The sequence below is a fragment of the Bufo bufo genome, chromosome 6, assembly GCF_905171765.1.
Source record: "Bufo bufo chromosome 6, aBufBuf1.1, whole genome shotgun sequence".
NCBI classification, from domain to species: domain Eukaryota; kingdom Metazoa; phylum Chordata; class Amphibia; order Anura; family Bufonidae; genus Bufo; species Bufo bufo.
The window spans coordinates 340936540-340960799 of NC_053394.1; the positions used below are offsets into that span (position 1 = coordinate 340936540).

At 41.0% G+C, this 24260-nt stretch overlaps 1 protein-coding gene across 1 annotated transcript in view; it reads left to right on the top strand.

The window, feature by feature from the left end:
- The window catches only part of PTPRT (protein tyrosine phosphatase receptor type T), a 429759-nt gene that overhangs the window by 359210 nt on the left and 46289 nt on the right, over positions 1–24260 (top strand). Inside the window, exons 17-20 of the mRNA XM_040436598.1 lie at positions 1083–1225; positions 8193–8270; positions 8588–8623; positions 9447–9634. Coding sequence (XP_040292532.1) covers positions 1083–1225; positions 8193–8270; positions 8588–8623; positions 9447–9634 — 445 coding nt within the window. The remainder of the gene's footprint in view (positions 1–1082; positions 1226–8192; positions 8271–8587; positions 8624–9446; positions 9635–24260) is intronic.

Consider the following 24260-nt stretch of genomic DNA (forward strand, 5'->3'; position numbering starts at 1 on the left):
TACTGATCAAACTTTCTTTCCAACACAGGACAGAAGATGCCAGAATTGTATGAAAAGCCCAATTTATTAAGGAGTCACACAGAGGGTTTTTCTTCTGTAGGATTCCATAAATTAGTCAGAAGAAAAAGTGTTGCATGCTCCATCGCAAGATGTTTTATGGATATATTCTCTCCTTGGGGCATTACCTCAATGGAAGAATATCCATGACTCTCTTGAACCTACTTTCCGTCAGTGTTCATCTTTTTTGCCGGACAGAATTACAAGGTATACTACCCTGTTCTGTCCGGCAAAAAAGACAAACACAGACGGAAAGCAGTTCAAACAGAGTCCAAAGTGAATGGCTCCATAGTGGTACATGTCTTAAAATCTCTTTCAGGTATTCAAATGTAAAACCTCAAAGGAAAGCCTAGTGGCATTCAGAAATTAGTGTGTGAAAGGAGCATAATTGTGTCATTCAGTTGTGTAAATGTGTATTTAAAATCCTTTGGATAATCGAAGGCATCAGCTTTGCCTCGCTCATAATGAGAATGGCAGTGTGATTGTTCTGCAAGCATCCGACCCTCTACACATCTCCTTAAATAGGAAAATATCATCACAGTCATTCATTTCCCATTATTAATAACATCTGACTCAAACTCATTTGTGATCTGTGGATAGAGCCCTCCTCGTAGAGGAAATAGAAGGTGTTAATTACCTATGCCTACAAGGAAGCAGTGCCCAAGTGTCACAACATTAGGACTGCGGGTAACCTGGTGTCTGCCAAGCATCTCTCAGTACCCAATTATACCATGAAAAGCAGTAATATTACTTGGCTAGCTCAAAAGAGATATGTGAGGCTGCACAAGAAGCGTTCGCCAGTTGAATCACATCTATTGCTGATTATCCAATGATCCGTCAATTATGATGCCTTCGTCTAAATAGACAAAGCTATGTTGCTGGATGTGTTACTCAATGGGTACAGAAACATTTTTCATAATGAATAGCTTGCTGAGAGGTAGTCTACAACAGTCTCAATGTGAAGAAAATAATTTCTCTCTATGTCACCTACCATGAGCTTGTCAGACTGTTCTTTTTGCCTTCAGGAAATTGGCCAAGAAACAGAAAGAAACCCAAAGTGGATCTCAGAGGGAAATGGGCCTGGTGGCTTCAGATAAAAGCTCCAGCAAACTGAGCTCCACCCGCAATGAAGACACGTTCTCCAGCTGTCAGGACGTCAATGGATTTAGTAAGAGCATAACAGTTATTGGGAGGGAAATGCTGTATAATTAGGACAATTATCAATCATGTATGAAATATTAGATCCATTGTACAGTCATAGGCATATACACAATTGGAAAGACTTATTAATTCCCACTGGGAAAAGTATTACTGTCTTTCCTTAGTCAGACCCAGCTTTCTCAGATGCTCTTTCTTCTGATAGACTAGCTATTCAAGTTTTAATGGAATAATTTTCTCTGAATACTTGCACTGAGATTCTGCTTAAGAACATAAGCCTTTAAAACAGGTGTTTCCTAAAAAGTTCAATAACATATTGTCCCTTGTTTATTCCTAAAAGCTGGTTATTGTTAAAGAGTCACTGTACTTTCACACAACTGACATAAATCAATAGTACAAGTGACCACAAGAAACTTTGTAATATGTTTTATCAGTGAGAAATGTCATGTTATTAGCTGCTTATTCTTAACCCCTCCCCCCCACCGCTAATTGCTTTTCACTTTTGAAAAATGTTTTTAATTCTATCTTAAGATGTTAAGTCAGAGCAGATCCACAGGAGGATCATATTACACATGTCAATACAAGTCTATGGAGGGGGGGGGGGAGTGAGCAGCAGCATGAGTGAAGACTCAAAGATAGACACTAAAGAGATGGCACAGCTACATGGATTTATATCTCACTTTAGGAGAAGTTACGGCCAGGCCTGATGACATTTTCACTGCCTGGCCCTGTCAATCAAAGAGGAGAGGGCTAAGCAGATGCAGAGAGAGCAGAGCCTGTAGATGTAACAGCAACACTCCCATTGCTCCTAGAGGCTCATTTGCAAAACTTCATTTTTCTCAGCAATGTGGGCACATATGAACATGAGACCATCACAGATGCCTTTAGTTGTGAAGCGCACATGCAACAGGTCAGCCAGTTTCATAGGTACAAAATTGCTGACAGATGCCCTTTAAAGAGAACCTTTCACTAATCCTGACATGTCTGTTTTAGTAACTAACTACTTTCATTCCCCATGTAATATCAATTCTGGAGCATTTATTTTTATGACTCTTTAGTATACCATTTGTTTATTATTCCGTCTAGAAGTAATGAATGAATTGTCAGCAGCTTGGAATGAAGGTCTATTTGGGTGTTACCAGTCATTATGCAAATGATGCTGCTCGTGTCAGACTATTTAAATACAACCCTCAAGTGGTGATACCCATCTGGACCTTCAATGCAAACTGTTAGCAAGTCATTCATAACTTCTAGCATGAGTACTATAGGAATTGCACAACATAGAGTCCTAAGAATAGATGCTCCAGAATTAAAAATAAAGTAAACAGTAAGATAAATAAATCTAATAGGTATCACTGGGTCCAAAAATGTCTGAACTACTAAAAAATATATGTATATTTTTTTTTCATACAGAGAATGCCCAGAAAAAATATAAACATGCATAATTTAATTTTTTTTTTTCAATTTTTGTTATCATCCTGTCTCCCCCAAAAAATTACATTAAAGGTAATCAAAAAGTCTACCCAAAATACCCCAAAATATTAGTAATAAAAACTACTTGCCTTGCAAAAAACAAGCCATCACGCAGCTCTGTAGACAAAAAGAAAAAAATATTCTGAGTGTCAAAATATGGCAAAGAATAATTTTTTTCAAAGATTTTTTTTAGGTTAGTAAAAGATAATGAAAACTATATAAATTTGGTATAGTTCCGACCTGCAGAATAAGGTTGTCCTTTTTAGCGTACAGTGAATGCCCTAAAAGCAAAACTAAAAAGATGTATTTTTGTGTTTTTTTTATTTCACCCCGAAAATAGTTTTTTTCCCCCCATTTTCCAATACATAATATGATAACTTAAATGTTGGCATTCATAAATATAACTTGTCCGGCAAAAAATTATCCCTCATATGGATACTGTATGTGAATCTAAAATGTAAAACGGTATGGCTCTTGGAAGGCGGGATGGAAAAAACTAAAATGTGAAAACGAAAATGAGCCTGGTCTTTGAAGGGATTGTGCCAAGCTTTCAAGTTACCCCCTAACCTCAGGATAGGGGATAACTAACCAATCGGTGAGGGTCTAACTGATGGAACCCTCACACATCCTAAGAATGGCGGTCCCGTTTCCCTGTCCCGATGGAGCAGTAGGCGGAACATGAACCCTGCTCCTCCATTCATTCTCTGTGGGACTACCTGAAATAGCTCGGTCACAGGAACCCACATTCTTTCCTTTGGACCATAACCTTTTCATTGCACGAGGTACTGAAGAGATCGACGGAGAAATCGTGAGTTCACTATCCTGGCAATCTGAAATTCAAGATTACCGTCAACCAAGACCAGAGCCGGAGGTAAGGAGGATGGTTCAGCAGGTTCGCCATATCTTTTCAGTAAGGATTTGTGAAAAACATTATGAATTTTTAAAGCCTGCGGAAGTTCAAGATGAAAAGCAACCGGATTAATAATGGAAGAGATCTTATATGGCCCAATAAACCTTGGCCCCAACTTCCAAGAAGGTAACTTCAACTTAATGTTTCTTGTGGACAGTCACACAGAATCACCGACTCTCAGGTCCGGACCACTCATACGTCTCTTGTCAGCCATACGTTTATGCCCATTTTTTTTTTATTGTTTGAATTTTCCGCCAAATAGATGACAATGAAAAGGAAAATCTTTCCTCTTCAGGTATACCAGAAGTCTCAGTACCAGAAAATGTGCCAAACTGCGGATGGAACCCATATGCTCCAAAAAATGGCGACTTATCAGTGGACTCCTGCCTACGGTTACTTATGGAAAACTCAGCCAACGACAAAAATGAAGACCACTCCTCCTGATTCTCCAAGAAAAAACATCTCAAATAAGTCTCCAGATTCTGGTTAGTGCGCTCAGTCTGTCCGTTCAACTGAGAATGAAAGGCTGAAGAGAAGGACAATTGTACCCCCAGGCGAGTACAGAACGCGTTCCAGAATCTGGAAACAAACTGAGTCCTCCTATCAGACACCACATCAGGGGGATACCGTGTAGTTTCATGATGTTATCGACAAATATTTGTGCGAGAGTTTTAGCATTAGGTAGACCTGTTAATGCTATAAAGTGTGACATCTTGCTGAAGCGATCAACAACCACCAGAATCACAGTTTTCCCGGAGGAATTAGGCAAATCTGCGATAAAGTCCATGGACAAATTAGTCCACGGTCGGGACGGGATATACAAGGGAAGTAGAGATCTTGAAGGGCGAGTATGTGTCACCTTGGCACGCGCACAAGTCTCACAAGCTGACACATAGCCCTCAACACATTTACGCAATCCTGGCCACCAGAATCTCCGGGAAATTACCTCAACCGTGGATCTGCTCCCTGGGTGTCCTGTAAGAACAGTACTGTGATGTTCTTGAAACACCCTGTGCCGTAGTTCCGAAGGAACAAACAACTCCCTGGAGGAAAAGAATCAGGTGCATCTCCCTGGGCCTCCAATACTTCTGCCTCAAGTTCAGGATAAAGGTGGATACAACCACCCTATCAGCTTATATCGGATCAGGATCCTCAGAATCACCCCCCCTCCCCCTCCCCCTGGGAAAGCTATGCAACAAAGCATCCGCTTTGATGTTCCTAACCCCAGGGCGATAGGTGACAACAAAATAAAATCTGGCAAAAAAACAACGACCATCTGGCCTGCCTTGGGTTCAGACATTTAGCCGACTCCAGATAGGCCAGATTTTTGTGATCAGTAATTACCGCAATGATAAATCGCTCCTTCCAACCAATGATGCCATTCCTCAAAAGCCAACTTAATGGCCAGCGCCAGCAACTCTCTATTACCTACATCATAATTTCTTTCAGCAGTAGAGAGTTTTTTGGAGAAAAAAGCACATGGGCGCCATTTGCTAGGAGAAGAACCCTGCGACAAGACTGCTTCAACCCCTACCTCGGATGCGTCAACTTCCACAATAAATGGCTGTGACACATCAGGTTGCACCAGTATTGGAGCAGAAGCAAAACATTCCTGCACAGCTGAAAAGGCTTGTAATGCCTCATCTGACCAGACTGAGAAATCCGCACCTTTCTTAGTAATATCTGTTAATGGTTTAACAACAGTCGAGTAACTCAAGATAAATTTACGGTAGTAGTTGGTGAACCACAAAAATCGCATGACCGCTTTCATATTTTCAGTTCAATCCCAGTCCAACACAGCAAGGACTTTTTCCGGATCCATATGAAAACCTGAAGATGAGAGTAGGTAACCCAGGAATTGCACTTCCGGAACCGCAAATACACACTTCTCCATCTTAGCATTCAATTTATTCTCCCTTAGGATCTGTAAGACCTGTCTCACGTGATCCTGATGCTTCTCCATATCGGGGGAATAAATTAAAATATTATCCAGATACACCACCACAAACCTGCCTGCCAGATGGTGAAAGATGTCATTGATGAAATGTTGAAAAACAGCAGGAGCATTGGTCAATCCAAAAGGCATGACCAAATTCTCAAAATGACCTTCAGGGGTATTAAAGGCCGTCTTCCATTCATCCACCATCTTGATCCTTACCAGATTATATGCCCCCCTCAAATCCAATTTAGAGAACACCTTGGTACTGACAATCTGATTGAACAAATCTGGGATCAAAGGAAGGGGATAGGGATCATGGACAGTAATGCGATTAAGCTCACGGAAGTCCAAACATGGTCTAAGGGTTCCGTCCTTCTTTTTTACAAAGAAGTACCCTGCTTAATGTTGTCTTTGGGTGGATAAAACAGAGTAATGCCTTGTCAGAATAAAACACTATAGTTGGAGGCTTGGCCAGATGAGACCTTAGTAAGACTGGGAACCTACTGAATGGTTTTCCTTTTTTGAGCCCTTAAGGCCCCTTTCACACGGGCAAGTTTTCCGCGCGGGTGCAATGCGTGATTTGAACGCATTGCACCCGCACTGAATCCGGACCCATTCATTTTTCTGGGGCTGTGCACATGAGCGGTGATTTTCACGCATCACTTGTGCGTTGCGTGAAAATTGCAGCAAGCTCTATTTTGTGCGTTTTCCACGCAATGCAGGCCCCATAGAAGTGAATGGGGCTGCGTGAAAATTGCAAGCAAGTGCGGTTGCGGTGCGATTTTCACGCACGGTTGCTAGGAGACGATGGGGATGGGGACCCGATCTTTATAATTTTCCCTTATAACATGGTTATAAGGGAAAATAATAGCATTCTGAAAACAGAATGCATAGTACAATAGGGCTGGAGGGGTTAAAAAAAATAAATAATAATTTAACTCACCTTAATCCACTTGTTCGCGCAGCCGGCATCTCTTCTGTCTTGTTCTGTGAGGAATAGGACCTTTGATGACGTCACTACGTTCATCACATGGTCCGTCACATGATCCATCACCATGGTAAACGATCATGTGATGGACCATGTGATGAGCATAGTGACGTCATCAAAGGTCCTATTCCTCACAGAACAAGACAGAAGAGATGCCGGCTGCGCAAACAAGTGGATTAAGGTGAGTTAAAAAAATTATTATTTTTTTTAACTCCTTCAGCCCTATTGTACTATGCATTCGGTATTCAGAATGCTATTATTTTCCCTTATAACCACATTCAGTTTTTTATCACGCGCGTGCAAAACGCATTGCATCCGCGCAATAAAAACTGAACAATGGAACGCAATAGCAGTCAAAACTGACTGCAATTGCGTACATACTGGCGCGGGTTTGCCGCAACGCATCCGGACCTTATCCGGACACGCTAGTGTGAAAGAGGCCTAAGGCTGGTTTCACACGGGCGTTGCGGATTGGGGCCGGATGCGTTCAGAGTGCGTTCAGTGAAACTCGCACTATTTTGCAAGCAAGTTCAGTCAGTTTTGTCTGCGATTGCGTTTAGTTGTTCAGTTTTTTCCGTGCGGGTGCAATGCGTTTTGATGCGTTTTTCACGCGCGTTTGTAAACTGAATGTTTACAAACAACATCTCTTAGCAACCATCAGTGAAAAACGCATCGCACCCGCACTTGCTTGCGGATGCAATGCATTTTTCACGCAGCCCCATTCACTTCTATGGGGCCAGGGCTGCCTGAAAAATGCAGAATATAGAACATGCTGCGATTTTCACGCAACGCAGAACTGATGCGTGAAAAACAACGCTCATGTACACAGATCCATTGAAATGAATGGGTCAGGATTCAGTGCAGGTGCTATGCGTTCACGTCAAGCATTGCACCCGCGCGGAAAACTCGCTCGTGTGAAAGGGACCTTAGAGTCACTGAAAAGAAAAATAATTTCCATCTTAAGCATTCAGTACAGTTAATTTTAAAGGGAACCTGTCACATAGAAATGGAGTCTGACCTGCAGGGAGCATTATATAGAGTGGGAGGAGCTGAGCAGATTGATATATAGTTTTATATGAAAGATTCTATCTAACTTTTCAGTTATTGATCTAAATCCCTGCTTTATGCACAAGAGTCCAGTGGGTGGTCCTAATCAGTGATCGATAGCTGTCTCTGTAGGCATGCTCAGTCAGGGAAGGCTGTCAATCACAGAGTGGGACTGTCCAGTGGACTCTTGAAGGGTTTGTGCCATAAACTACTTTTCAATCTAAAGTGTATTTTCATCAATTATTCTAGTTCCTATTCCTCATTGGATTTTTTTATTAATATTTTTTTATTTTATTTACCTCATTTACTATTTTCTCTTTTCTCCTATGATTGAATCCTACTTCCTCGCTTGTCATGGGACTTCCGTCCCATCATGCCTTAGGGCAGTGAAATGTTGTTCTTGTTCTTACCAGTGACACTTCCTATGTCCCACATTACCAGGCTCCAAAGCAGGACGTAACATTCAACAAGGCCATATTCCCTGTGTAGGTATAGATGTAGTTGCACATCCTGGAGACACAGAGATACTTTAACCTGTAGGCTAGAGTAGAAGACCTTTCTTGTAAAGACTATGCTGGGTTTTCCATAGCTAGACTGATATGTAACCTGTCTTCCTGCAGGCACTTCCTCTCCCTGCTCCTTCTCTATACAAAGCAAAAACCTGCAGGGAAAGTCCTTACTCAATTCCTGCTACTCAGGTAGGGCTTTACAATGAACAAGCCTATCCTGTGAGAATGCTATTGCAAGCCAGTGAGTTTGTCCTTACGAGGAGTGCGACTGCCAAGCTAAAGTGCATGAGCAAAATTCTAAGCGAGACTGTCCTTTCAAAAAGAGTTTTGCAGGAATGTGGTGAGAATGAGATTAGCATTGAGGGGCTTAGAGTTTAGGTGCAATAGCCATATCATTATGTTTTCCCTTTCGTAAAACCTATCTGGGCAATTGGGTCCTCATTCTGTGTTTTTTCTCCTTTATGTCTTCACCCTCCCTGACTCCTTGGACTTCATTAATCTGCCAGTTTCCTCAGACACCGTCCCTTCTTCAACACTTCTAGGTAACAAAACCATAGCTGACAGCTTGTCACTGGGTTCTAGCAGTAGTCTATGTACTTGATCAGTGATACTGAATAGTTGCATGAAGGACAACTGATTACTGTAAACAACATACTGTATGTATTTAGTTTAGGCCTGTATCCTGTCCATGTTAGTATGCTAATTCTTCCAGGCAGCATACAACTCAGGTTACTGATCCATTTTAGCATGCTGAGTCTACCAGGCAACACACAACTAAGGTTCCTGGGCCCATGTCAGTATGCCATGTCTACAAGACAGCAACCAACTTACTTTCCTGGGCCCATGTCAGTATGTTGTGTCACAGCTTGGCTTTCCATCACTTGGGGTAATCATTTTCTGCCCTAGCTCTGTATCTGACTACCCTAACCAAGGCAGAACAGCCTATTAGTGCTCCCCCTCCAGCACATGCCCCTTAAACCCTTTGCAAGCTCCTGAAGTTTGACATGGGTGATGGTTTTGGGCTTACGAGCAAGTCCCTGCTTTACTAGTCCCATAGGAGGGCACTTCTTAGCTTCCCTACTTTATAACTGCATACAATATCATTTATTTTATTGGGTATATATCACACTGAAGCCAATCTGTTCTTTTGAAAACCATTAGAAGTATCAAGATTTTCACAATCAGACAATAACTTACTGTCAATTTGCACTTTTTTTTTGTAACTTAGCAGCTCAGCAGATCCAACAAAAGATATTGGCTCATTGAGGTCTTCACAATTTCACATATAGATAGGCTTACAAACCATTCCATGAATGCTTGTCCTTTCCCAGTCTCATTTCCATCCTGAACCTACCCTTCTTACAGACAGCAGCCATGTAGAGCTGAACCAACCCACACTGACCATACAGACCCACCCATACCGGACATGTGAGCCATTGGAGATGGCATATCCCCGTGGACAACTCCAGCCAGCCATCCGTGTAGCAGATCTTCTACAACACATAACCCAGATGAAGAGAGGACAAGGGTATGGGTTCAAAGAAGAATATGAGGTGAGTTTTTCTTTGTCTTTGACTAAAGGGAATATTTTTGATGGATGTTTTCGAAACATATTACTAAGGATGCCATTTTATGTATCAAACAAGTATTCATGGATATGAAGCCTATTTTTATCTATGAATCAAAGACCTTTTTTACATTTTCATGTTCTGTGAATACTGGAAATAAACAACCTTGGTAATCTGGTTCTTACAATATAAAACAGTAATTTTAGATATATTTTATCCTCCTAAAAATTCCTCTGTATGGGTTCAGCTTACAAATGTTGTGGGGATGTTGAATTATCTAATTTCTCCTGTGAGCACCAAAGCATTGTGTCCAACCATTGATCTGCTTAATTTTTACCTTCAGTAAATTACTACTGTATACAGAAAATTTTTCATTTCAATGTTTAAAGGCTATAGACACCATGGGGCACTTTTTTTTATTATTCCATTCTGTGTATTTTGGGCCAAAAACTCATTTAAGCTAAATTCTTATATTGTCAGGGAACTAGAAATAAGGGCTGCAGATCGATTTGTCAGAGCAGCTCTCTGATGGATTCAGAAGTATTCTGCAGCTACAGTGAAACTGAAAGCTGTAGAAGGCAAACATTTTTTCATAAAAACCAACAGAAAAAAATATTTAAGTACTAAATAAATATAATGCAATCACCACTCTTGACATGTCAGTTTTAGTAGATAACTGTGTTCCCCACAGAGCTCTATGCTGTGCCGTTCCACTTTCATTCCTCCTAGAAATGTGTGAATAACAAATTACCAGTTAGGGTTTTGTCACAACATTGTCCAAACAAACAGTCAGGTCCATAAATATTGGGACATCGACATTCTAACATTTTTGGCTCTATAGACAACCACAATGGATTTGAAATGAAACAAACAAGATGTGCTTTAACTGCAGACTGTCAGCTTTAATTTGAGGGTATTTACATCCAAATCAGGTGAACGGTGTAGGAATTACAAAAGTTTGCATATGTGCCTCCCATTTGTTAAGGGACCAAAAGTAATGGGACAATTGGCTCAGCTGTTCCATGGCCAGGTGTGTGTTATTCCCTCAATATCCCAATTACAATGAGCAGATAAAAGGTCCAGAGTTAATTTCAAGTGTGCTATTTGCATTTGGAATCTGTTGCTGTCAACTCTCAAGATGAGATCCAAAGAGCAAGTGAAGCAAGCCATCATTAGGATGAAAAAACAAAACAAACCCATCAGAGAGATAGCAAAAACATTAGGCGTGCCCAAAACAACTGTTTGGAACATCCTTAAAAAGAAGGAACGCACCGGTGAGCTCAGCAACACCAAAAGACCTGGAAGACCATGCAAAACAACTGTGGTGGATGACCGAAGAATTCTTTCCCTGGTGAAGAAAACACCCTTCACAACAGTTGGCCAGATCAAGAACACTCTCCAGGAGGTAGGTGTATATGTGTCAAAGTTAACAATCAAGAGAAGACTTCACCAGAGTGAATACAGAGGGTCACCACAAGATGTAAACCATTGGTGAGCCTCAAAAACAGGAAGGCCAGATTAGAGTTTGCCAAACGACATCTAAAAAAGCCTTCACAGTTCTGGAACAACATCCTATGGACAGATGAGACCAAGATCAACTTGTACCAGAGTAATGGGAAGAGAAGAGTATGGAGAAGGAAATAAACTGCTCATGATCCTAAGCATACCACCTCATCAGTGAAGCATGGTGGTGGTAGTGTCATGGCGTGGACATGTATGGCTGCCAATGGAACTGGTTCTCTTGTATTTATTGATGATGTGACTGCTGACAAAAGCAGCAGGATGAATTCTGAAGTGTTTCGGGCAATATTATCTGCTCATATTCAGCTAAATGCTTCATAACTCATTGGACGGCGCTTCACAGTGCAGATAGACAATGACCCAAAGCATACTGCAAAAGCAACCAAAGAGCTTTTTAAGGGAAAGAAGTGGAATGTTATGCAATGGCCAAGTCAATCACCTGACCTGAATCTGATTGAGCATGCATTTCACTTGCTGAAGACAAAACTGAAGGGAAAATGCCCCAAGAACAAGCAGGAACTGAAGACAGTTGCAGTAGAGACCTGGCAGAGCATCACCAGGGATGAAACCCAGCGTCTGGTGATGTCTATGCGTTCCAGACTTCAGGCTGTAATTGACTGCAAAGGATTTGCAACCAAGTATTAAAAAGTGAAAGTTTGATTTATGATTATTCCGTCCCATTACTTTTGGTCCCTTAACAAGTGGAAGGCACATATGCAAACTGTTGTAATTCCTACACCATTCACCTGATTTGGATGTAAATACCCTCAAATTAAATCTGACAGTCGACAGTTAAAGCACATCTTGTTCGTTTCATTTCAAATCCATTGTGGTGGTGTATAGAGCCAAAAATGTTAGAATTGTGTCGATGTCCCAATATTTATGGACCTGACTGTAGCTGAAAATGTCAGATTGTGTAGGGTCACACCCTACACGGACACGCTGACAAGGGGGCATGGTTACACCCAGTAGTCCATTTATTCACAAATTTATAAGAGAATTGCAGAGGAATGGCAAAACAGAGCAATACAAAAAGTTTCTACAATATTATGATATATTGAAGTGGTGAAAGGTCTTTAGCTCTTTTTATGTTTCATATTGTATTTCTACTTTCACGATACAGTTTGTCCCTTCAGCATCTGCTGCTTAATGGGAAACAAGCCAAAAACATTTACATTATTAGACTAATTCGCAATTTATTTTCTACATTTCCAAGCACTTCGAAGCATGTAAAAACAACTTTTGGTAGTTGATAATATTAGATGTATATAATTAGCTTGTCAACTCTTTTTTGTGTAATTCTCAAACTTCTTTGATATAGAGAATAATTATTTTAAAGTGGTATTCCCATCTCAGACACTGGTAGATGCCCCCTCTTTTACCTATCCTAAATTATGGCATATCCATAAATGTCTACAATCAGAAAATGATTTTCCGGGATCAGCAAGAAGACTATTCTCAGGATAGGTCATCAACATCGGATCTGTATGTTACATCAGTGGCCAGTACTCACTACTGCCCCACTACTTATGGCAGGCATGGGTGCCGCTCCCCTCACTCTGTGACTGTCTGTTGAGATATTCTTCGTTGAACCACATCTCCTTATGCAGTTGCAAGGGTTAAAGAGGTTGTCTCACTCCAGCAAATGGCATTTATCATGTAGAGGAAGTTAATACAAGGCACTTATTAATGTATTGTGATTGTCCATATTGCCTCCTTTGCTGGCTGGATACCGTTTTCCATTGCATTATTCACTGCTCGTTTCCATGGTTACATCCACCCTGCAATCCATTAGCCGTGGCCGTGCTTGTACACTACAGGGAAAAGTGTGGGCCTCTATAGTGGCCAGGACTATGGGAGCGCACATAGGCCAACGCCTTTTTCTATAGTGTGCAAGCACGGCCACCGCTGGATTGGAGGGTGGCCGCAACCATGGAAATGAGCAGTGTATAATGTGAAAAATGAATCCAGCCAGCAAAGGAGGAAATATGGACAATAAAAATACATTAGTAAGTGGCTTGTATTAACTTTCTCTACATGACAAATGCAATTTGCTGCAGTGAGACAACCCCTTTAACCACCTCCCGTCCGCCCATAGACTAAAAACGTCCAGGAGGTGGTTCTATATCTCTGAATGGACATTCCTGAACGTCCATTCAGAGACTGCAGCTGCACGCTAATCGTGCAGCTGCAGATCGGGTTGCCCGCTGTCAGTGACAGCAGGGGCAACCCTTAGAGAAGGCAGGGACAGTTCCCAGGTGTCCCTGCCTTCTAGATCGCTGTATACACAGCGCTCACCGATATTGAGTTTTGTTTGGCTGTTAACCCTCGATGTGTTAAAGAAAATTTGGATTAAAATGGAAAATCTGCCAAAAAAGTGAAATTTAAAAAGTTGATCTCCATTTTCCTTTCATTCTTGTGGAACGCCTAAAGGGTTAACAAAGTTTGTAAAATCAGTTTTAAGTAACTTGAGGGGTGTAGTTTCTACAATGGGGTCATTTATGGGGGTATCCACTATGTGACTTCAGGCCTGAACTGGTCCTTAAATATTGGGTTTTGGCAATTTTCCTAAAAATTTTAAGAATTGCTTCTAAACTTCTAAGCCTTCTAACGTCCATTTCCAAAAAATGACATTTCCAAAGTGATGCCAACATAAAGTAGACATATGGGGAATGTTAAGGAATAAATATTTTATGAGGTATCACTTTCTGTTTTAAAAGCAGAGAAATAGAAATTTTGAAAATTGCACATTTTTAAAAATTTTTGGTAAATTTGGGATTTTTTCATAAATAAAGGTGAAATATATTGACTCAAATTTATGACTTGCATGATGTACAATGTGTGACGAGAAAACAATCTCTGAATGGCTTGGATAAGTAAAAGCGTTGCAAAGTTATTACCACATAAAGTGAGATATGTCAGATTAGCAAAATTAGGCTTGGTCAGGAAGGGGGCAAATGGCCCGGATGTGAAGTGGTTAAGGGTTCCTTTGTTGTGTACAGCTGCTAGGCTGTTTCTACTGTGTTAATCAGCTTCTGCTATATAGGTCATGCTGTGTATATCATTCTCTCCCTTAGCAATCTAGAAAGTTAACTAGCTTGCTAGATCCTGTGAAGATGCGCAATAATCTACTTATGTGCCCATGTACTGACTTCTGCCTGATTCATTGATTCTGACTCTCTGCCTCCTGACCTGACCCATTCCTGGTCACCATAGTTACCTTAGGACTTGTTTTACGGATTTGTACGGACTCTACTTGCCCTTACCTTGGCCTGTTAATAACTACGCGTTTGCCTGACCCCACAGTGCCCTGCACTGGTGTCTCGGACCCCCGTGGATCAGCTAGCAACCACTCTGGGACTACTCCAGGAGGTGGTGGCCTGGTGGCTCCCCTGCAGGAAGTCTGCATCCATATATAAAGGGTGAATACCAGGGGACTGCCAGGATACACCGCTACGTTCAGTCCAAAGTCAAGCCGGTTGGTTGTCACAGTGGTTCCACACCCACTGATCATAACACTGTGGAGATCACACACTTAGTGCCTCGTTGTTCAAAGGGGTTGTGATGCTCCTCTGTTTATCTCACATTTATTCTGCCTGGATGCCATCTACCAAGTAGCAGCCCTGCAGGATATTGCTCCTTTGTCATTTCATTCCCCACTGATCTGATATTGAATTTCTATCCTAAGAATAGACCATCATTAGGGCAGTTTTTGATGCTGTTTTTTTTTAGCAAAAGCCAGAAGTGAATGTAGCAGGAAGAAGTATAAGAAGTATAAGTCCTTCCTATATTTCTCATTCCATTCCAATCCCTTTCTGTCACCACCCATACGCTGATCCTGGAAAACCTCTTTATGTTCTACAATTGATGTACAGTTAGTGCCTCTACTTCTCATCTATCACTTGCTCATTTCGACATTTTCAGGAGATGCCCTTCCTTTAACACTTTACCTTCTCTCTCTTTCCCTATTTTGAAGTTATTCTCTGATATCCAAAGGCATTTTACTGTATGGTAATTATTAATCCAACACAGCTGGGAGCAGAGACTGTCCCTATCCAGCTTAATAAGAGCACATCTCTTGTCCATTAGGACTATCGAGGGCGATTATCATCTGCCCCCAGGAGGGAGCCATTAAAACAGTCGCAGAGAGGTTTAGTCTACAGATTAACCTACAAAAGGCTGTACAGGATAAAACTATGCTATATCCCCAACCCTCCCCTATTTAGTACTTGTTGTCCTTTTAATAGATCAATGCCCTTTTCAAACTCTCCTGTTAAGCACTATAAATACATTTGCTAAATCCCTGAGTGCTATGTTAAATCTATCCCATTTCGCTTTGCAGTCAATTTATTGCTTATTTTGTTGATTTGTTTGCCTAAATAGATTATAAAAGATAATACTATGTCAGCTATGTTTCTGCCATGCCCAGCGTTTTAAACCAATGAGGATTTTCATATCTTTAAAGAGATTACAACATCTCTTCACAAAAATTATAATTTTAAAAATTATATTTTTAAGATGAGTTTCAGAAAGTAACCATGGTCATTGACCATTAAAGGGGTTGTCTGAGTTATTTTTTTGTTCTTTGTATGTTTCTAACTAGGCAAATGAAAGTACTTTACAATTCACTTACTTTATCTCCAGTTGCTGCTTTCTCAGATTTCACTGAGGGTCACATGACCTGTGATGTCAGCTTCTCTCCCTGCTCTGATGATGTTTCATGCACAAGCCTGAGAGAGCAGATATGTGTCTGTACAGGAGAAGTCACTGTGCTGGCTAATCCCCCCTGCACTGCTGCTTATTGCTCTCTCCCTGGATTCTTGAGGAAAAACATTAACCCCTTCAGTTGCACAGACTCAGGGCTGAAGGCTTTACTGAGTAGCTGCAGGCAGTGAGGAGACAAATGCTGGGCATAGGAGCTGACAGACAAGTTCTGCAGAGCATTTCACAAGAACAGGTAAGGGGAAGAAGATCCTGTGTGTATCAGCAGTGTCATTGTAAAGCTGGGGCTTGTAGTTCTACACATACAACATGCTGGTGAGTCTCCCAGCAGGCAGACGTGTCACACAGGGCAGCACTTGAATTCACTCCCTTTGCAGAGCAGGAGGAAGGGCAGAGATTGTTGTTATTGCAGGTAAACAAAGGGCCAGAAGAAAACCAAGGAAATGGGGAAATATATATATATATTTTTGGCCTAAAACTTGCTTAGCTTAGTTATATATTGTTGCCCATCAGATTTATAGTGCTATATATTTTTTTTTTTCATAACTCGGACAACCCCTTTAATGTTAATGGTAAACTTCAGTCAAGTTTTTGGTGAAGCTTGGGTTCTAGAAAACTGACCTAGAGGAAACAAGCTACAACATGGTCACCAGCAAATGTCTTCCACTGACTACTAAAATGGAGCCTATGATAAAAACAAAAAAATCCATTTTTGACTCTTGGGCCTGAAAAAGCGACAACATTGTCAGTAGAATTAAATTCATTGGTGACGTCAATGATCCCGCCCTGCTACCTTTTGCAGGCACAGTGACAGAGAAGCAGCTCTCCGGTGTGATGACCCCCCAACGTACAGTATGAATGCTCCGGACACTTTCTTTGATTGATCCCCATGTAGATACAGGCCCAGATTTACTAATTCTATAGATAGCGTAAGTTTAGACAGATTGTCTCGAACTGTACCAGATTTATCACAGAGGCCCAGCCTGGATGATAAATCTGGTGCAGGGATATATCCTTTCTCTGACTTTATACCAACTATTGGTTGGCTTACTGTGAGATATCATTTAACGCCAGAATTGTGGGGCAGTTTTTCCGCAAAATGTTCTGCCCCCTTTCCAATAAACCCAGTCCCTTTTTCAAGGAAGTCGAAAAAAGTGTAGAAACCCTAGTTGCCCCAAAGTGAGCTAAAATGATGCCAATTTGCACCACTTTTAAGACAGATTTTAGACACAGACACATTAGTAAATTTGGTCAACCACATATTAATATCTTGTGGCAAAACAAAAATGTCTCCTTGGCAGCTTCAAATTGAGCACACTAGACCTGCAGATATCTGCAGAGTGGAATAAAACGATACGCTATTACAGTATGTTTCGTAATCTTCACTAATTAAATCTAGGGGTCAATTGTGTGACTCATTGTTCTGTTCAAGAAATCGTGTGATAAAGACTTTGCTGACATGTGAAAATTACAAAATCTATTGTTACAAAAATATTATTAAAATGTACAAAATTAGACACTGTTATGAATTAATATTTCAAATGAGGGGTATAATAGGTGAAAGAATGTGTAGAATGCTAACTACATATACAGTACAGACCAAAAGTTTGGACACACCTTCTCATTCAAAGAGTTTTCTTTATTATCATGACTAGGAAAATTGTAGATTCACACTGAAGGCATCAAAACTATGAATTAACACATGTGGAATTATATACATAACAAACAAGTGTGAAACAACTGAAAATATGTCATATTCTAGGTTCTTCAAAGTAGCCACCTTTTGCTTTGATTACTGCTTTGCACACTCTTGGCATTCTCTTGATGAGCTTCAAGAGGTAGTCCCCTGAAATGGTTTTCACTTCACAGGTGTGCCCTGTCAGGTTTAATAAGTGGGATTTCTTGCCTTATAAATGGGGTGGGACCATCAGTTGCGCTGAGGAGAAGTCAGGTGGATACACAGCTGATAGTCCTACTGAATTTGTATTATGGCAAGAAGAAAGCAGCTAAGTAAAGAAAAACAAGTGGCCATCATTACTTTAAGAAATGAAGGTCAGTCAGTCAGCCGAAAAATTGGGAAAACTTTGAAAGTAAGGGCTATTTGACCATGAAGGAGAGTGATGGGGTGCTGCGCCAGATGACCTGGCCTCCACAGTCACCGGACCTGAACCCAATCGAGATGGTTTGGGGTGAGCTGGACCGCAGAGTGAAGGCAAAAGGGCCAACAAATGCTAAGCATCTCTGGGAACTCCTTCAAGACTGTTGGAAGACCATTTCAGGGGACTACCTCTTGAAGCTCATCAAGAGAATGCCAAGAGTGTGCAAAGCAGTAATCAAAGCAAAAGGTGGCTACTTTGAAGAACCTAGAATATGACATATTTTCAGTTGTTTCACACTTGTTTGTTATGTATATAATTCCACATGTGTTAATTCATAGTTTTGATGCCTTCATAGTCATGAAAACAAAGAAAACTCTTTGAATGAGAAGGTGTGTCCAAACTTTTGGTCTGTACTGTATATATACATCTCTCCCATATGTACAGTATGATCTTGCCATCATCCCCTCTTTACCCTATAGCATCTGTTGTACAGTATATTATGCAGCAGCGGAAGTGGGCCTATTTTATTAATAGCTTAACAGGGAGGCTTAGAGATTCATTGTGTAATCTCTGCTTCAATCTCTTCACCCCCGTTGTCTGTGATTTTTCTCTTCATTACATCTCTATTTCTGCATTCATTCCTACGTCTCTGGTTTCAATTCCCCATTCCACTTTTGTTGTGCCGCCGCTCACCACCATTCTTCAGTCGAGTTATATCAAAGGCAAATAGTTCTAGTTGTGCCGTATTTTCCTGTGTGTTTGCATTAACACTATTTCTCAAAGGACGTTCTGTTGTAAATGCACAAGAAATAATACCAGGGAAAAAAGAGGGCCTTAGGAGATGCAAACACAGGCAGTATTTCATTGTAGAACATGAAATGCTTGACTGAGCAATGTCTCTTTAAAAAAAAATGAAGTTTTCAGCAGTGAGACTAATGGAAAATATGAAAATGAACTGCTAACCATTATGGGAAAAATGGTTTATTTGTTTTATGTTTCACAAGGCTACACGAGGAAGGAGGTAACCCACCCAACCCTATTCTCTGCAAAATTCTCTTCTTAATTATTTTCAATGTCCCCAAGAGGTCTGTCATATTTTTTTTATTTTTCTCCTTTCTATTTTACTACTTGTGATGCCTTCAGAAATATTCATGTCCAGATCCTCCACTGTAACCAACCCATCTCTATATTTCCCATACAGACTTTTTTCCCTGTGCCCCTCTCTTTCTGCGGTTTATGGTCAGAGTGTTCTGTAAGTAGCCCACTCCCCTCCACACTATCCACCTCTACAATGTCCTGTTCCTCTCTCCCTCTATATCTCATCATTTCATTGTCTCTCCCTTAACCTGTCTCCCTCCATTCTTTTCTCCTGTTCTTTTTTTTATCCTGCTCATCCCTCCTTTATTCCTTTATTCTGCATCGTTCTTTCTCCAGTAACTCGATGCCCTGTTCCTCTCTCTATATCTCATCATCTACTGGTCTCTCCTTTTACCTGTCTCCCTCTGTCCTCTTCTTCTTATTCCCATTTTTCATCCTGCTCATTCTCCTTTCATTCCTGCATTCTACATTGTTCTCCCCTCAGTAACTCGATGCCCATTTTCTCTCTCCTTATTTCATCATCTCCTCTTCTGTCCTTTTAACTGTCTCCCTCTGTTCTCATCTGTCCATTCCCCTTTTTTCATAATGCTCATCCCTCCTTCATTCTTGTTTTCTGCATCGTTCTTCCCCTAGTTAACTCGCCCCCTGTTCCGCTCTCTAAATATCTCATCATCTGCTGGTCTTTCCTTTTACCACTTTCCCTCTGTCCTCTTCTCTCTATTCCTTTCTTTTTTTCATCCTACTCATCCCTCCTTTATTCCTGAGTTCTGCGTCGTTCTTACCCTGGTAACTTAATGCTCTGTTTCTTTCTCTCTATATCTCATCATCTACTGGCCTATCCTTTTACCTCTCTCCATCTGCTCCTCGCCAATTCCTTTTTTTCATCCTACTCATCCCTCCTTTATTCCTGAGTTCTGCGTCGTTCTTACCCTGGTAACTTGATGCTCTGTTTCTTTCTCTCTATATCTCATCATCTACTGGTCTATCCTTTTACCTCCCTCCAGCTGCTCCTTGCCAATTCCTTTTTTTCATCCTACTCATCCCTCCTTTATTCCTGAGTTCTGCATTGTCCTTCCCCATGTAACTTGATGCTCTGTTTCTTTCTCTCTATATCTCATCATCTACTGGTCTATCCTTTTACCTCCCTCCATCTGCTCCTCGCCAATTCCTTTTTTTCATCCTACTCATCCCTCCTTTATTCCTGAGTTCTGCGTCGTTCTTACCCTGGTAACTTGATGCTCTGTTTCTTTCTCTCTATATCTCATCAGCTACTGGTCTCTCCTTTTACCTGTCTTCCTCTTTCCTCTTCTCTCCATTCCCCTTCTTCATCCAGCTCACCCCCACTTCATTCCTGCATTCTGCATTCTTCTTTCCCTGATAACTCATTGCCCATTTCCTCTCTCTCTCTCTGTATATCTCATCATCTACCAGTCTCTTCTTTTACCGGTCTCCCTCCATTCTCTTCTCCTCATTCCCTTTTTTCATCCTGCTCTTCCTCCTTTCACTCTGCCGTTCTGCATCATTCTTCCTCCGGTAACTCAGCATTACAGAATAACTTTATAAATATGTATCAGTCGGTCCTCTCAGCAGAGCTTCTATTTGGAGATATTGAGGGAATTAATGGGGGGTGGGGGGATTTCAGCACAAACCGCGTGTTTCTTTGCTTACAATCAGAGACGATTCAGAGGCTTCAGCTGCATTTATTCGCTGCCCGAATTCTATTTGTTGTCAAGGAAACCGGGTTTAGAAAACCATGATTGCTTATGCTGTGTTTGTGGCGTTCACACAGCGTGCAGACATCTTTATTACCAGGCCTTAAATATATGTCATGGATTTTGTGCGGCCAGTGTGACAAGAGGATCAGCGACATTGTGTTTCTGAGTCAGAAATCATGAAAGCAATAAATAGTTGTATGTGGCAAGCGCGGGTCCCCATTAAGAAGCGCTGCTGAATTCTCTCCATATGGATTTTAATACGACGCTTCTTGAATTATTAAGGCACCCTGGGCATTACTATACTGTCACCGTGGCCCTGTTCAAATCTCAGCACAGATTTTTCTCTCTAAAATTCAAGTGCCAAAACACAAATACTCGGTAGCTGAAAGACCCAGATAAGGCCCTGTTCCGTTAATTTGGTCAGATTAATGTGATTTTCAATAAAACAAGTGCAGATTAGTTCAAGTGTCAACGAACCGCTGCTAAACGTAATGTTGGCTCTAATAAAAGAATGCAGATAAGTAGAAATCGATGATGTAAATAAATGGCTATTTCTAAGATGGTGAACGCTAATTTCCGTGCGCAGATAAATGGGACATTGGAAAACACTTGGAGACCACTGAAGAATCAAGAAGCAGGTGCATAAAGTAACTATAATAAGCAAAATTCTGCTTTATTTCAGAATATAAAGCTGAGCACAGGGTATTCCTCTGCTGGAAACGTCAGTGTTCAACTAACTACAGTGTCTTGTGAAAGTATTCACCCCCTTTGGTGTCTTTCTTGTTTTGTTACATTGCAACCTGTCATTAAAATGGATCTTAATTTAAATTTGATGTAATGGACCTGACAAAATAATCCAATTTGTTACAGTGGAACGAAAAATATTGTATTCTGGAAAGTTAGGAGTGTATATATAGTCATCCCTGCAACCAATTGAATTCCAAAGTTACATAATTAGCCTGTTGGCGAAGGCACATAAGCCTTTTTACAGCCGTTACTATCTGGCCTTAGACTAGACCACCAAATTTTTATGGCGGCCTAGTCTAAGCGAAGAGCTGGAGCTCAGCTTTCACATGACAACCAGGCTCTTGCTCTAGCATCCTGAATCAGCAGAAGCACCAATTCAGGCTGTTTTGCCCTTAAATGCCTCAGTCAATAGCGACCGCAGCATCTAATTGGCTAAGAGGTAGGGGGCTCACTCTAACCGCAAATTAAATTGGGGGTTGCTAATGTCTTTGTTTAGCAGCCTGGGACCTAATGACGGCCCTCAGTTCTGCCTGCAGTGTATGCCAGAGAAGCAAGTCAGTATCCCACTGACTGTATAAGGTACATTGTACTGCATAATTAGCAAAGTGTGCTATGTGAGCAATCAAAGGAGGGAATATCAAAGTCCCATTGTGGGACTAATAAACTGTGGAAATAAATGTTATAGTTTTATTAAATAAAAAAATCTACAAGTAAAAATATCCCTTTTCCATGGAAACAATGCTTTTCAATGGGAAAAACTGTAGAAAGAAAAAGAAAATGGGTCTTGGGATGCAATGCAAAAAAACATTTTGGGGGTCATTTAGTAACCAGAAATACACCTATATTAGGTCCTTTGCGCCGCAATTTGCGACTTTTCCCAGCTAATGCCAGGTTTAAAAAAGTGGGCATGGCATGTGCAGGGAAAGGGGTGGGCCAGCAGAAAATGGTCTAAATGTAAGACAGCTAGGAAGCTGTCTTACATTCAGAAGCGGCGGTGGATCCGCCAAAGTTATGTAGAGGCCAGCACCTCTACATAATTCCGGCAGATCCACCGCCAGCTATAGGGCTTATTAGGACAGGCTTCTAAGGCTGCTTTCACATATGCGTTGTGCTGTCCAGTTTTGAGATCCGGCGCAGGGTCTCAAAACCGCAACACAATGCTTCAGTTTTGTCCATTCATGGTAAATGGGGACAAAACTAGACAAACTGGAACGGAGTGCACCAGAATATATTCTGTTACGGTTTGTTGTGTTCTCATGGAAGACACAAAATCAAGTTTTTGTGTGCGGCATGGGAAACTGAAGAAGCCAGATCCGGCACCAAAAACCACTTAAGTCAATGGTGCCAGATTATTTATTTTTTTGGCAAGGCTTCTTCATTTTTGATATAATACAACCGAATCTGTTCTGAATGTATGCAGCCAGTTGTATTATTGGAATGGAAGCGTTTTGCTGTGGTTTTGAGATCCCATGGCAGATCCCATGCAAAACAGGACAGCAAAAACGCAGATGTTAAAGTAGCCTAAAACGCCGGTCTTAATAAATGACCCCCTTTCTATATTTTTTTTTGAAAGATGTTTTAATTGTTCAAAAGTAGTAAAACTTTAAAAGAAAAATATATGTATATGGTATCACTGTATTTGTCTTTTCTGTAGGAAAAAAAGTGTGAAAAATGCAAGAAAAATATGTGACTAAAATCCCCCCCAAAAACAATGGTTAAAAAAAACACATGACTGTCATGCCGCTTTTTACAATCCAAAAAAAGTACCAGAAAGAAACATGGTGCGCCACTACACTAACCTGATCCTGCACATCTAGTGTTACAGTCAGACACAAATGTGCAACAATGTGGCCTGTGTGGACTCTAAGATACAGTTCAAAAGTATGATCTATGTTTAACATCATGTCCTTAGTCTAGTTTCACACTAACGTTGCGATATCTGGCAGGCTGTTCCATAAAGTAACAGCCTGCCGAGTCTCTATGGATCCGGCATTGCTGGAAGCCAAAGCATTCCCGTCTGGTCCCATTAAAAACTAATGGGGACTGGCGGAGATCTGCCGCAACCCGGCAAACATGCCGAGAATCAGAGAGAGTGGGCAGGCTATTCCTTGCCAGTGATGAGCGGCATAGGCAATATTCGTATTCATGATATTTCACGAGTTTTTCACATAATATTCGCAATAAATTAGCGAAATCTAGAATTCGCGATCTCCAGTCATTATTTTCGCGATTGCGCAAATCGGCACTAATTTTGCGCAATACGTGCAACTTCACATTTTAGCAGGTCTGACTACATATTACTGATTGGTGCACTAAGTATTGTTGTGACATCACAGCACTATGTCTGTAGCATGTATGTATGGACAGCAGAACCTATCACACTACCTAACACCCTGCACTGGAACCTACCAGCTACACTATATCAGGAAATAACCTACACTGACTATTTCCCGCTAACTATCTGTATTATATATATAAGATAACTATCTAATGTAATGACACAGTAAAGCACAGACACAGCAATGACACTGCTCTCTCTCTCTCAGAACTGCAAAAAACTACACAAAATGGCTGCTGGGGAGGTTCTTATATAGTAAGGGTTAGGCAGCTTTCCTATTGGTTGCTAGGGATGTTGCTAAGCTCAGACAGACATTGCAGCCTTCTCATTGGCCCACAAGCAAGAAGCAGTAGTACTGATGGAAAAAAATA